Here is a 15,444-nt window from a genome sequence, read left to right as displayed (position 1 = left end):
ATATGAAGTGTAACGCACCTGACTTCCTCATTCCTCAACGCTGTGATCTGCATGGGGAAGACGTAATTACCCGGGTACCATTCCCTTAACGAGGAGTACTGTCGCACTAAATGCCTAGGGACTCCCGGAAGGACTAAATGGTGCTAAGAACGCGAACCCGCGCACTCACTCTGCAGCGTCTCCCTTGGCAGACCGTAACGCCGCCTGAGCCGCGCCGCTGATCCGGCCCGCCGCTCCCCCCGCAGTCCCTCCCGGCCGCCCGCTGCCCCGAACGCTCCCGCGGCGCGCCGCACCCGGACCGCGCCCGGCGCAGCGCAGCTCTGCGCGGGACTACGGCGCCACCATGCGGGAGAACGGCACGGCGACTGAGCCGGGGCTCAGAGCCCCGCCGGGTGCGCTAGCCCCGCGGCACTGCGACATGGCGGCCGCCGCCCGACTCTTCGTCTGTTTGCTGGCGGCCCCGTGCGCGGTCTTCGCGCTCTCCTCCGTGGCGGCGGCGGTCCCCAGGCTCCGCACTCGCAGGACGGCGGGGCCCGGAGGTGCGGCGGGGCCTGGGTGGGTCTCGTCCTTCCCGGCAGCAGAAAGGGAGGGCCGAATCGGGCCGGGCTTCCCGGGGCCGGGGTTAAGGCGCCGTGCGAGGGCATGGCTCCTGCCGGGCCGCCGCGTGGAGAGCCGAGCTCTGGGCGCGGGCGCCGTGCTGCAGGCTGGGCTCCCTCGCTCCGTGCCGGGTTCCGGCGGGGCTCTGAGTGCTGCTGGCTGCCGGTACTTTTTGTGGTGTTGGAGCTGTAATATAGCATGCTGCCTTCAGAGAGTGTTTAATAACATGTGCTTCGTGTTAGATAGCTCGTCGCTTTATTTTACTCTGTTTGGAGCAGGATTATGCAGCTTAACAATCCTCCTTTGGCCCTAGTTTGTAAAGTTTAAAAGGAGGTAGAACTAAAAGACTGCAGCTTTTTTTTTTTTTTTTTTTTTTTTCTGTACAGAATTGGCGGTAGCTGAAGAAAATGCTGTGGAGGGAAATAAGGAGGCCAAGAAAGCCAGTGGTGGCATCCTGGCTTCTGTCAGCAGTAGTGCAGGCAGCAGAAGCAGGAGGTGGTCATCCTGTTGTGCACTGGTGAGGTCACAGCTCAGTGCTGTGTTGGCCCCTCACTGCAGTACAGGCGTGGAGGCCCTGGAGAGTGTCCAGCGATGGGCAGCGGAGCTGTGAGGGCTCTGCAGCACGAGTGTGATGGGGAGCGGCCTGAGAGCTGGGATGGGTCAGTCTGCAGCAGAGGAGGCTCAGGGGAGACCTTAAAGCACAGCTCCCTGAATGGAGGTTGTGGGGAGGTGGGGGTCGGCCTCTGCTCCCGGGTAACAGCGATAGGACGAGAGGTGATGGCTTCGAGTTGCACCAGGGGAGGTTCAGGTTGGATGCTAGGAAAGATTTATTGTTACAAAGAGTAGAGAGGCTGCCCAAGGAGTTGGTGGAGTCACTGTCCTTCAAGGTGTTAAAGAACTGTGGAGGTGTGGCACTGAGGGACATGGTGGGGAAGGGTTGATGATTGGACAAAATGATCTTACTGGTCTTTTCCAACCTTACTCGTTCTATGATTCTGTGAAAAAGGGAAGTGAAAGGGAATGGAAGTTGTTCTGCCTAGGCCAAATAAAAAGAGAACCTTTGAATTCGTTTCTGTTGGTTGAGGGATTGAATCCCAGTATTTACATTTCCTTGTAAAGATATTCAGTGTTCTTGCTGACTTAACTTATTTTATTTCTCTTAAATATTCTTCCAGGTTAAATTTTCCAGAAAATTTCTGGGCTGTATTAAGTGTGTAAAATAGCTGAAGCTCAAGTTAGTGTATCCTTGTTCTGTTTCCTCTTAGATGGCATGAATGTCCTTTTTATAGTTGTGGATGACCTGCGTCCTGTTTTGGGTTGTTATGGAGATAACCTTGTGAAATCTCCTAACATTGATCAACTTGCTTCTCATAGTATTGTCTTCAGCAATGCATATGCACAGGTGAGATAAAAACAAAAATGTTTTCTCTCTGCAAAATACATACTGGTATTATAACAATAGGTTTTAGGCAGATCTTTGGGAAAAAAGGTATTTATTTAATTACTTAACTACTTAAATAATTGTATTAGAAAAGAATGGTTATGCTGAAATGTAATTTATGAACTTTAGCGTGGAGGAATTGGTTATCAAAGGAAAATGATAAATAGGTAAATGTATATCTTGATAAAATGTTCCAGTTGGGAATTTGTGTTCCCAATAAAGATGCTGTTCAGCCAGCTTGAAGTATATCACTTTCACTGCAGTTTTGAGCCCTTGGATGTTTTGTCCAGCCATGCTGAAGTTGGTAGGTTGCAGTTGCTAGGTATGCTTTGTTTTATGTTCAGAACTGATTTTCCTTTTGTCTGGCTCTCTCCTCAGCAAGCTGTGTGTGCACCAAGTAGAGTGTCATTCCTTACTGGGCGCAGACCTGATACTACCCGGCTGTATGACTTCTACTCCTACTGGAGAGTGCATTCAGGAAACTATTCCACAATGCCCCAGTATTTCAAAGAGAATGGCTACGTGACCATGTCTGTGGGGAAAGTTTTTCATCCTGGTAAGGTTTGAATTGTTGTCTGCATAACATACTCTGTATATGAGGTCTGTTTTTGAGAATGTGTGTGTATGAATGACATGATTTTTATCTATATGGACAACTTAAATCGTTGTGTCTGGCAGATTATGGTTATAGATGATCATTTAAAGGCAATCTTATGTTCATCTCTAATACCTCAAGATTTATTAGATGACTACTATCTAGTACATATTTTCATGTTCTGTCTAGGGGTTATGGGAAGAAATGTTTGCCATTTTCAAAACATGTCTTGAAATTAGGTGTCTACTAAAGGTGAACAGCCTCATTGTCCTAGTTTTGCATACACACATTTCATGTTATGCAATAGGCTGTCTGGATCAGGAGATATAGACCATATGGCTGATGTTACTGGTTAAATAGGAAATTGGTTCTTTAGTTAAAAACTAATAACACCACTGAGATGAAAAATAGTATAATACTTAGGTGATTCTCTTTCTGGTAAATCTTTACCCCAGAGATTAACTTATGTGGGTCTACAGATGTTCAGTTGATGAAAAATCTGATTAGGGATGTATATATTATTAGTTCTGTTTCTTCTGCTCCTAAAGTAAGGTTCTTTGAAAAGCTTAAGTGTCTTTTCTCAATAACAGGTGTATTTCAGGGAGAATAGCCTATGTTTAGAATGTGGAATTACAAATAAACATATATTTTGAAAACAACTCACGTTTGCATTGGAGCTTCCTGATTTAGTGAATTACTGGAACACTTTTATATGTTTACTTTTGTCAGGAGTTTCATCCAATTACAGCGATGACTATCCATACAGCTGGTCCATTCCACCCTTTCATCCTTCTACTGAAAAATATGAAAATGATAAGGTAAAAGTGATTTGTGGGATGCTAACAAAGAAAGGTTTTCAGGTATAACAAAGTTCTTTGTGTCTAACATAAGCCTGTGGTCTGGCTTTTGAGACTGTAACACTGGACAAGGAAATAACTACTCCAGTTTGATACTGCTGCTAAAACTTCCAAGGGAGGTCTGTACTCCATGGTAAGTTGTGTCATGTTAATTCATAAGCCCATTCTGAACTTAAGTATTTAGAAATTAGAATTTGGTAATGTTACTGAGATATAAAGATGAATTCAAGATAAAGTGATCTTAACCATGCGTCTATGTCATGGAATTCTTTATCTGAAAAGTGCAGTTGTCAGCTTCCATGCTGGTCTTACTCTATTCAGTTGTAACTGAATGGTTTTTTTGTAAAACATTGTCATAGGCTTGGTGAATTTATATTACAGATATAGAGCCGAGCCAGGGAGGGGAACTCATAATTGAAAAAAACTTTAAATTATCTGAAACTTTAATTTGATTTTCTAGAATGTTTGTTACTCTTAAACATGGCCTAAAAGAATTTATTTTACACTTGTGCACGTACTGGAATAACACTGTGTGCTGGAGTCTGTAAATGTCAGAGCTAGGAGATGCAGCTGTGAGGGTACAGGCAGCCTTGGTGATACTTTGTTCTTGCATTTACTGCTGAAAAATACTGATTTTAACAACAGCATTTGTATCCATGACATACTTCTCTTTACGTTCATTTAGCAGCTCTCCCAAGCTACCTGCTGAGGCCGCCTTTTCTTGGCAGCCATTTGTGTGAATTTATCTTTCCTCACTGACCATAAATGGCTGGACTTGCTCAGAAATTAATGACTCATTAGTAGCTTTCAGGCAGCTTTCTATGGGATCAGAGGAATCAAAAAATGCATGTGTATAGTGTAACCAGGTTGTACCTTCTTGTTAATAGGTCAGAGCCTCTATTCATTATAGAAGCTCTGTCTTTTTCTGTGTAACTACTTTTCAAGTTTTGGCCAGCTTTAGAAGAGATTCTGCTTTTCTTTAGACATAAAAATTGTTGTATGTTTTGTGCATTCATCAGCCCCTGAAACTTTCTGCCTCAGTCATCAAGCTGGTTGGTGGTTTCAGTGTTCACAGAAGTTGTGAAATTCATTTTTGCATATGATCTGCAGTATGTGAAAGGGTTGAGAAACAAAGTTATTTGACAATTACAGAACTGAAGATTATTTCTTTGCTTGTGCAGAAGTTAAATTACATAACTTTTTTTTTTTTTTTTTTTTTTTAAGACCTGCAGGGGAAAAGATGGAAGACTTTATGCTAACTTGGTGTGCCCAGTAGATGTGACAGAAATGCCTGGTGGTACTCTGCCTGACATTCAAACCACTGAAGAAGCCATACGCTTACTGAACGTTATGAAAACCAAGAAGCAAAAATTCTTCCTGGCTGTTGGTTACCATAAGCCACACATCCCTTTGAGGTATCCACAGGTGAGGAACCTAAAGCCTGTGGTGAAAGGAACTTAGAAAAGTGTTTTTCTTATTAAAGCTGTTTCACAGATGCTTTGTTATTATTGTTTCTGAAAAGAAAACTGAAAAACAGCCTTTACTCAATATAATTTTAGAGCTGTGTTGAATTTCAGGGTGTTTAGTGAGAGTTGTGACCAGTCAGCTAAAATTTGGACATCTACCACCTTAATAGTCTGATAGCTATTGCATGGAGATACTATTTGTCATGATGTGACATAGTAAGGCCTTCTCGCTTCTCCATATGAGCCAGTAGCAGAAGTCCTACTCATATTAGAGGTGGCAACGTTGGGCCTTATATTTCAGTGTAACTTTGAGATTCGGGAGACTGTGTTAAGAGATATGATACCAGTTACTAACTCAGAATTTTTCAGAAATTTGTTGGAATTAACTAACATAACAATGTTACCTTTTTGTACTTGGGGATGGCTGAAGTCTTATAAACTAACTGTAAGAATATTAAGGAAGGGTCATGCAAGGAGAAACGGTTAATGGTTTGCAATGCAATATAACAGTAGACCTTAAAGGTGAGGACAGTCTTTGTGTGCTTGTGTTGCAAAGGAATTTCTGAAGTTGTACCCCCTGGAAAACATCACATTAGCCCCAGATCCCTGGGTGCCTGAGAAACTACCTCCTGTGGCGTACAACCCCTGGATGGATATCAGACAGAGGGATGATGTGAAAGCATTAAATGTTACTTTCCCTTATGGGCCACTTCCAGATGACTTCCAGGTAAGCTGTCAATACAGTGAAATCAAACTTCCATAACTTATTCAAATGCAAGGGAGCAAGAGGCTGCTTTTAGATGTTCTGAGGTATCCAGCTTTTTTTTTTCTTTTTTCTCCTGTTTCTTAATTTTCAGAGGCTGATTCGTCAGAGCTACTATGCAGCAGTTTCTTACCTGGATATGCAGGTCGGCCTGCTCTTGAATGCTTTAGATGATGTAGGACTCTCAAATAGCACAATAGTAGTTTTTACTGCTGATCATGGTAAGTGTCTAAATCTTCCTCCAGCTCCCTGCTGGTAAATTCTTAATTGTGCAACTCAGTGCTGGCGTGTTAATTAGGTGTGTGTTTTTATAATGCATAGCAGAGCTGCTGTACCATGTATATCTGGCTAGTCTGTCCATCCTTAATGGACCGACATGGAGTTCTATGACTGTGGCTCTGTTCCTCTGCAGGCACCTCTGTCTTTAATCAGGTTGAGGGTTGGCTATGAGTATAGAGATGAGTGTGTTATGAGGCTGCCTTCCAGAACACTGGGCTGAGCTTACTACATTCCCACCTCCTACCTCAAGGAGTGGCTCCTGCTGGGAAGAGCGCTGCTATAGGATTGCCACCATGTCGCCCTCTTTGCAGTTTGTAAAGAGCATCTGCTACAGTGGGCAACAAGCTTTCTCATTAACCACTAAAATGTTGGGTTTTGTTTTCTTTTTTTTGCACGTCATTGCTGCTAGCAGTGTGTAAACTGATAGCAATTTGTTTTCCCCTCTCATATTTGGGGTCTTTGAATTATGGGAAAAATGCCTCAAGCTTGTAATTGCTTCAGTATTCTAATATTCATTAAGATAATCTTCCTGTGGTCCTCTTAATTGTGAAATGGCTTAGCTGACTTAAAACAGGGTATGACTTAACTACAACAATTTAAAGTCACATGTTTGGTTAAGGTTTGTGAGTATGTCTGTGTAAAAAAGCCCTTGTGAATTGCAGAGTAATAGAATTAACACTTCTTGTACAAAAGAAGTTCTAGATGTACCTCCTGACTTGCCAATCTGCCACTCAGTCTGAATTTCCTTCTTTCATTTCTTTATTTTTCTTTCTCTTTTTTTTTCTTCTGCTTTTCTTGCTGTGGTTAACTGTAAACAAGTGGTGTTTCCAGTACCATGTCAGCAAAATGAGACAAAAAATTTTGCAAATAGTGAAGTTAGCAATCAGTCTGCCCTGAAAGGAAGCCATGTTGGCATCTTCTCCAAGAGGATGGGGAAAGCTAAAGAGATTTTAACTCTATTGCTTTCTTCAGAGTAGCATCCTGATGTGGCAGTCTGGCTTAGATAGCAGTATTGGCTCCAAGAGATATTCAGTTACAGTGTAACTGGTATTGGAGAGCTGGCAGCTGCACAAAACTTCAAGGTGAAGATTCTTGCAGGTGCAATGACTAATCCCAGTTCCTCTTTTATGCTGTTTTAATACTGATTTCCTAATTCTAATCTAGGATAATGGAAATAGAGACAGGTGTAATTGTTTCCTTGATATGAGAATATCAAGTTGCAAGATTTACATGCCTGTTGAAATAGTTTTTGTATTAGAAAAATCTTGTTATGTTTAAACACAGATAGGTTATTTGCGTTTTAATATAACCTTGATAAGACTAATGGCCTCAACTGCCAAAGTCACTTTACAGTGAAAAAGAAATGACTTCTAAATTACAAGTCTGTATCTGTTCTGAATTATACTCTGTCATTTAGGATGGTCCCTAGGAGAGCATGGTGAATGGGCAAAATACAGCAATTTTGACGTTGCTACCCAAGTGCCGCTGATGTTTTATGTACCAGGAATGACGACTTCCTCTGCTAGCCAAGGAGAGAGAGTCTTCCCCTACCTTGATCCCTTTAGCAATATTTTAGGCTTGGTACCACAAGGTAAATTTTTGGTTTTGTTTGTTTGCACTGGATATATTTAAAAAACAGTGAGTGATACAATGATGCTTCAAATATGAGCAGCTTTTTGGTGTTGTGTGCTTCTGTACTAATAAGGAACAAAATGATGAAGGGAATGTTCCGTATTTGGACGCAGGCTTCTACTATGGTTAGCTACGCCTTAGCAGTAGATGCCTGCATTAATACAGCAGGTAATTGAGGCGTCTGTACTACACAAGAATGAAACAATACTCAACCTCCCTTTTGTAGTGGCAGCTGCTTTGAAACAGTAATGAGTAAGAGTTCTCTATGTCTCTGTGTAGTAGGACTGTGACATTAGGAACTGTTTTGATAAAAGCAGTCATGTTAAACAGTTGACACTGGAATTTGCTTTGTGTTTCTGAGGTTTTTTTCTCAAAGTAATGAATGTCGTTGTCTTGAAGAGTTTGCACATTTGAGAACTGTAAGTGCAAAAATTTCTTCTCGTTAAAATATATATAGCCTAGCATCCTCAGAGCAAACTGCTACACCTTGATTATATTACTCCACACATCTAGTACAGAGCACTTGCAATAAAATACCAATTCAGTTATGGGAGTAAGTTCCAAATATGTACCAATGTCTGACAAATCATCATGTTCAGTAATATGTATTTTGGTGTTTCTTCCAGGACAAAGCAAAAAAATGGTAGAGCTTGTCTCTCTCTTTTCAACGCTTGCTGAACTTGCTGGCCTGCAGGTTCCTCCTGCGTGCCCAAGGACTTCATTTCATGTTGCACTGTGCACTGAGGGGGCAAGCATTGTCCGGTATTTTAAGTCCTCTGAACAGAAGGTACAGAAGGAGGAGGATGGTTGTAATGACACTAACAGGTGTAACAGTGAAGAACCTGTTGCTTTCAGCCAGTATCCCCGGCCTGCAGACACTCCACAGTGGGACTCTGACAAGCCGAAGCTAAAAGACATCAGAATCATGGGCTATTCCATGCGTACAGTTGACTGCAGATACACTGTATGGGTTCGGTTTAATCCTGAGAACTTTAGCGCTGACTTTGAGGATGTCCATGCAGGAGAGCTGTATATGATGGAGACTGATCCAAACCAGGATAATAACATCTATAACAATACCTTGCATGGTCATCTTTTCAAAAAAATTGTTGACTTCCTGAAGCATTAGGCATCAGGAACTTTGTGTGGATCTCTTGCTTTTTTTGCTATGACACCTTTCTGATGTGCAGAAAGCACGTGGACTAAATTAAAATCCTGTTTGTATAAAAACACCAGCTAATGCTTTTCTCATGTTACAACTCTTACTAGTCAGTGAAATTATTTCTGCAGTTGTGTTGTATGCTTGTTTTAAAACACTTTTGAAAAGATTACATGCAGACCTGTACTGTGAAACAACTTTGTGATCTTCAGTGTAGTAGTGACTGAAGAAACATTCATCACCTGTGCTGAAGCTGCTGTGGAATGTGGAAAAAAAGGAACTTTTCTACTTGAAAGGCTATGCAGAGAACGTGTCCTGGTAAACAGGTTCTATCCACTTCACCCTGAGGCTTGGAGCTAGAGTTATCAAGGGGACATTTGGTAGCAGTGAGGAACTGAGGTGTCTGTCATCAGCCTGTAGTAGAACTGACTGGAACTTCAAGGGAAATCTTATGTGTTTCATTCAAAAATGTTAAACTTTTATTTTGAGAAGAATTACTGGGAGATTACTCCTTCTTAACCTATGGGAGGGGGCCTGAATTTTCATAACATATGTGAATGATTTCATTACTTAAATGCTGAAGAAGACTGAGGGGTTAATGTAACACCACAGTACTCTCCTGTAGTTTTTAGTGAGGATCTGTCCAATGAGGTCCCACAGGTGAGAGCAGATAGAAATCTTTAGCTGTTGTAGCTTGCTGGCATCTATTTGTAGAACTGCTTGGCACACCTGTGAGTTGTCATGTCCTATCACTTCTTATCTGCAGTGATAGATACTTGGATATTTGTTTTCTAAAATGCGAAGTGGGGTTTGGCAGTTTATTTAGAATCATAGAACCAGGTTGGAAAGACCTTAAAGATCATTGAGTCCAATCACACCCTAACCTAACTACCCTAACTCTAACAACCCTCCACTAAATCATGTTCCTGAGCACCACGTCCAAATGGTTTTTAAACACATCCAGGGATGGTGACTCAACCACCTCCCTGGGGAGTCCATTCCAGTGCTTAACAACCCTTTCTGTAAAGAAGTTTGTTCTGATATCCAACCTAAACTTATCCTGGTGCAACTTAAAGCCATTTCCCTTCATCCTGTCACCAGTGAGAAGAGACCAACCCCGCTCTCACTATAAGCACCTTTTGTATATTGGAAGAGAGCAATAAGGTCTCCCCTCAGCCTCCTTTTCCCCAGACTGAACAGCCCCAGTTCCTTCAGTCTCTCCTCACGGGACACATCCTCCAAGCCCTTCACCAGCCTTGCTGCCCTTCTTTGGACCTGCTCCAGCACCTCCGTGTCCTTTCTGTACTGAGGTGCCCAAAACTGAACACAGCACTCGAGGTGAGGCCTCACCAGTGCCGAGCACAGGGGCAGGATGACTTCCCTGGTCCTGCTCACCACAGCATTGCTGATACAAGCCAGGATGCATTGGGCTTCTTGGCCACCTGGGCACAGTGCTGGCTCATATTCAGCTGACTGTCCACCAGTACACCGAGGTCCCTTTCCATCAGGCAGCTTTCCAGCCACTCCTCCCCAAGCCTGTAGGGTTGCCTGGGGTTGCAGGGCCCGACACTTGGCCCTATTGAAACTCATACAGTTAACATTGGCCCAGTCTATCCAGGTCCCTCTGTAGTTCCTTTCTCCCCTCAGGCAGATCAACACTACCTCCCAACTTTGTGTTCTGGACTAAGACAGCTAAAAACCTTTCATTTAGATTTAAGTTCTCTTGTGTTTAGCAACACAGATGCAAAGCAGTAGTTGTCTAATACTATGCTGGCAAGTATATTTCTGTGTGGCCAAATGATTTGAGGCCAGCATGATTGGGATCTTGTAGCTGAAAAATGTTTTGGCTGCATTCTGATCTAAGTCCTGTCTGTGCATCATGCTCACTGCCATGAGCACTGCTCTAGCATGATGGTGGTATAATTTGTTGTTCTATCAGCCTGCTGGATTTCTATAATTCCATCTTGGTGATTGAGGCTTTCAGAATATCAAAATCTTAGCAGATAAGACCTTGTTCTGAATGCTAACTCCTGCTTACCTTCCTCAATGAACTGTTCTTCCAATTCCTACAAAAAGAAAAAGCCAGCTGTTATGTGTCTTCCTCAGATAAATTGACTTTAATATCCTAGAGAAGCCACAGACATAACTTTATTTCATTAAAATCCATGTGACAGTCTTGCTCCTAATTAATGTGGAGATATCCTCCATGAATCTGATTCCCTGTTAGAAGACAGCAGTTATTTAGTGCCCTAAACTCAATTAGAAGAATATATTTCTTATGAACTTGTCATTTGTTTTACTCAGCTTGAGATGCTCTGTGTTCTGCAGCATTATTAATCCAGATGAAAACATATGCTTCCTTCATTTATACATGTATACTTCGATCCTCAGTTGGTGTGAAATACTGCAGCTGCATGTAGCAGATCCAGTGTAGCTATACCAATTTCACACTGGCTGAGGACGTGTTTTATTGACAGTGGTGCCAGAAGATTTGGAGTCTGCAGCTAGAGCTAATTATGTCTCTTGACATTCTTACCTTCAAAGGCAAATCAAATACTGGGAAAGTTGTTTTTTTGTTTTTGTTTTTGTTTGGTTTGGTTTTTTTTTTTGAATGTACTGAAGCATTAAGGATTAATTTAAGTCTCCAATATGCTAGGTCAGTAACAATACACATTTAAAATTGCTCTGGCAAATCGATATTGTCCTAGAATTGGCTGCCTGAGCATTGCTTTGTTCTGTAAAAATACTTTTTAGGGGACTTAACCTACATGCTGTAGTTTCAGGAACCTATTTGCATGGCAACGTTCTTGTATGTACTGCTATCTATGGCTTCTGTCATTTCAGGCAATTTGATTTTTCAAGTGGAGATAAAAGGTGATGAGTACCTTTTTCTTTTTCTTTGCTTTTTTTTTTCCCTCAAGTCTCAGTATTGGAAGGGAAAAGCCATCCTTGACCTTCCTTAATCAAAATCTAGTAATGTTTTTAGGGGACATGAAACAGAATTGTCTCTGACAGCTAGTGAATCAAGACACATATCCACGTGCTCAGAGCAAGGACGTTCTTGAATAATTGCACAAGTCAATGAGCAGGACTGCAGTCCACCTAGCAAGCAATTTCCTTCTGCCTGCTGCTGTTTGAGGCTTAACATTTTTTTAGGACATGAGTGGGGCACAGCAGTGAAAGATCTCTGCTCTTAGAAGCGTTGTGTGAGTTAGATTGGTGTGGAATTTTTTATGAGAAGTACAAAAGCAGCAGAAGCAAAGGCAGGAGACATGTTTCTCAAACCCAAATACTGCTTCCACTGGAGAGCCTGCACTCTGGGTTTTGCTAGGCTGAGCAGCCTCTGCTGAAGAGCAAAAAGAGCTTAACAGGAGCAATAAAAATAAAGTGCTTTTGTGAACAATGCTCTCTCTAGAGGGAAGGAGGATGCAAGCCAAGCATCAGGAAACAAATAAGATACCAATGCTGACCCTATTTCTCTGGCTGGCACCAGAACAGCTGGAAGAACAGCATGATGCTGCATCAGCAGGAATTGTTACCTGCAGTATGTGTATGGAGAGATTCCACTGGGGACTCTAGAGTAGCTGTTGTAAGCACTTGGCACAAAGCAGAGTCAATAAACAGGCCTCTGTTAATAAGTTAATGTACAGGGAGCAATTAAGCGATGGATTTGAAAACATTCCTTAACCAGCCATACCTCAGTCAGTCATAACTCTGAAGTTTCTAGTGTACAGCTGTACAGGTTCTAAAAACAAAGTCACTACGTACAAACTAACAGGGGTCATTTAAAAATGAAGATGACTGTGTATTTGGGTGCATTTTGGAATATCTGAGTTGAATGTTTATGACTTGCTGTCTGCAGAGGTAGGGTTTGGGTCTAATTTCCAGCATGCTGTGCATGCTGGGGTGTCTGGAAATGTTGCTTCATACTGCACTGTGCAACAGATTGGAATGCTCCTTTTGGCCTTTGGTGCTCTGCACTTGCTGAGGGAAGTAGGGTATATTTGAATTAATAGCTGTCTGTGGGAGTTGCAAATGTTTCTGTGTTGTGAGGCAGGCAAAAGCAGCTGAATGTCATGGTTATTGGTCAGATGCTGACTAATTAATTGTTGTTGCATGTTAATTATATATTAGCAACTTGCTACTACCTTCTGCTGGTCAAGTGGAGTCCCCTGCTGGAATGAGTGTTCCACAGCATGGCAGAAGGGATGTAGACGTGATGCCTCTAATCAGGATATTTCTTAATTTCTGATGTTAACATGCATTTTCTCTGATGGGGAGCAAAGTTGCCATTGGCAAAATGGCTGTAGTATCATGACCAAGATCCAGCTTTTATAGGGTACTGCAGTCAGCTTATGTTTCATCTCTTTAGGTTAAAGTCAGTTTCAGACTAAATTTGGGAAGTGGCTAGTGGTGGCAACTGAGATCCTTAGGTGAATATGGATATTTCTCTCTAATAGGCACTGAGTGTTTAAATGTGAAACATTATGTAAAGAATGAAATGGCCCTCTTGGTAACTAGGTTTTATGACAGTTTTCTAGGCTGCAGACCACCTTGCTGTTCATGTTTAAAATTCCCAACCAAGTTGAATTGTCTGTGTCAACTTTTTAAACGTCTGTTTGACTGACGTCTAGCTAATGAAAATTATCTTTAGATCTGCATGGGTAGATCTTGACTCCAATATTCTCCTCTGCCCACACGTGCAGATCTCCTTTTTGAAGCCTGTGGCAGATCTGCTTCTGAAAGGAGTTTGACTTCCAGCATCGAGATCCACCATATGAAGCAGCAAAGAGCTGTTTGCCCTTTCATTAACACCCGATTCAATGCTGAGCAGCAGTGTGTGAAAGTCCTGGAATGTGCTATAATGGAGCTTTGAGTAAGCAGGGGGAACTGATAGAGCTTGATATTTCTGTATGTGAGTTGGACATGGAGTGGGGATAACAGCTGAACTGAAGCAGCAGAGAGGAAAAAAACAGTAAGATATAAAGAACAGCGAAATTAAATATGAAGTAATGTCTGAAAGATTAGAATCCAGCAAGAAAATAGAACAGAAATCTAGAAAGAGCAGGATTCAAAAGGGAAATGTTGTATCTGTCTGGTTTTAGGCATAGCAGAATTAATTAGGTACTGCTAGGTACTCAAATCTTGTTTCTGATGTAATTTATTTTTGTATTCTCAGTATAATATCTGTCAGATTTGTACAAGTTGTGATTCACTATGCAAATACAAAACTGCTTCAGAGAGATACTCAAAGAAGACCTACCTCTGGACAGTGTTTTGTGAGTTTTGTTCTGAGTGTTGTCCATTGGTATTATCCACATATTCTGATCTCTTGCTCTTTTTTTTTTTTTTTTTTTTTTTGCCCTGGTATAGCAGAATCTGTCTGCAATTTTAATATGTTGTACATTCTGCTGAAGTTGCCCTGCTTACTCCTTATAGCATCACTGATGAGCAGTTTTCAATAAACAATGTATTCCTATCAGTTTCAGTGTGCTCCATGGCCAGCTTGTGTTCAGTACTGAGCAGAATTCCAGACTGAGTTCCTCTTCTGCATCCTGCTGGAGCTACTTGCAGTGGCTACAGAGGGAGCTGGAGCCTGGTTATGCTTAAGGGTTGTATTGGACTGCAAAGCACTGTTGAGAATTAGCTGCATGCCTTCTGAACAAAGTCTTGCCTACGCATCATCTGAAGAAATTATAAGAGCTCTCTGAGTATCATCAGACTGCGTGTTTTCTGTCAGGAAAACGTTTTTTTGGTTAAATCAGACTCAGTGTAGAAGAACTGTTTTGCTGACAGTTGTATTGGAACTTATGTTTTGGTAAGATGAGGGGCCTTCAGTTTCATCATTTTGAGTTTTCTCACTGTATAATTTTGACACACTAAAGAATTACAACAAATGAGAATGCAATTAGTTTGTCAAAATAATGAAACCAAAGCAAAAGATCTTGACCAGAAGTGTTCAATTCTGTCAAAATGAAATGACTCAATATCACTAATGTTAGTTTTAGTTTCTAAAACAGATTTACTTTTTTTTTTAAATGAAAACCTTGTCTTCCAAGGAAATATCAAACTATTGTCACTAAGAAAATAATGGGAAATCCCAATAAGTGCAGCTTCTTATCTGGCACCATTAAAAAATTAACATTAGTAGTGTCGAAGATTTAAGCCTGTTCTGTTTTCAGTGCTCAAGATCAGTGATAAGCCCAGCTCTCACCCTGAATAAACAGAGAGGGGCAGTCAGAGATTATTCCTGTTTTACAGACCGAGGACTCCGGCCTGCAGAGCTAATGAGTCAGATGAGCTGCATTGAAAGGACATTGGATTCCATATCCCATTGCTTTTAGCCCAAGGCTGTTTATGCTTTTCCAAAGCTTTCTGAAGATGGTTTACAAATAACATGAGGTAGTCCTAATACAGGACACACTACTATAAAGAACAGGTGCCCAACTGAAAAACGCAATAATAATTTTTCTTCAAAAAACAGAGTTGTGTTTTTTTCTTACATTTCCCATCCAACACAACACTCCCCAGCCCTGCTCTGTTCCTGCCTGATCCTGCTGCAGGAGGCGCTCCTACCATCCCTCCCTCCTGAGAAGCCAGGCTGCACAACCCCTGCAGAGTCAAAGAAAAGGTTCTCCTGACCCGAGAGCTGCGG

The 15,444-nt window shown here is 41.8% G+C and overlaps 1 protein-coding gene across 2 annotated transcripts; it reads left to right on the top strand.

Annotated features, from left to right (window-relative positions):
- The first annotated feature begins 256 nt into the window (after nucleotides 1–256).
- On the top strand, nucleotides 257–14,400 carry IDS (iduronate 2-sulfatase). Of its 2 annotated transcripts, none has more exons than XM_031602673.2 (9): nucleotides 257–539; nucleotides 1,863–1,999; nucleotides 2,417–2,594; nucleotides 3,363–3,451; nucleotides 4,715–4,915; nucleotides 5,513–5,683; nucleotides 5,814–5,940; nucleotides 7,416–7,589; nucleotides 8,257–14,398. In XM_031602673.2, the coding sequence occupies exons 1-9, from the start codon at nucleotides 344–346 to the stop codon at nucleotides 8,757–8,759; spliced, it is 1,776 nt and encodes a 591-aa protein (XP_031458533.2). In that variant the 5' UTR covers nucleotides 257–343; the 3' UTR covers nucleotides 8,760–14,398. The 2 variants fall into 2 exon arrangements, with proteins under 2 accessions (XP_031458533.2, XP_090006249.1); XM_090150123.1 differs by lacking the exon at nucleotides 257–539 and adding an exon at nucleotides 586–762 and having other exon boundaries at nucleotides 8,257–14,400.
- Nucleotides 14,401–15,444: the final 1,044 nt, after the last annotated feature.

The sequence above is a fragment of the Phasianus colchicus genome, chromosome 14 (assembly GCF_987193195.1).
Source record: "Phasianus colchicus chromosome 14, bPhaCol1.hap1.1, whole genome shotgun sequence".
Classification (NCBI taxonomy): Eukaryota; Metazoa; Chordata; class Aves; order Galliformes; family Phasianidae; genus Phasianus; species Phasianus colchicus.
This window is presented reverse-complemented; position numbering and strand designations above follow the sequence as displayed.

Coding starts and splice junctions, on each gene's coding strand:
- IDS (XM_031602673.2), top strand. CDS start 344: ATGCGGGAGAACGGCACGGCGACTGAGCCGGGGCTCAGAGCCCCGCCG. Junction 5,684..5,813: donor CACTTCCAGATGACTTCCAG/GTAAGCTGTCAA, acceptor CTTAATTTTCAG/AGGCTGATTCGTCAGAGCTA. Junction 7,590..8,256: donor TTTAGGCTTGGTACCACAAG/GTAAATTTTTGG, acceptor TGTTTCTTCCAG/GACAAAGCAAAAAAATGGTA.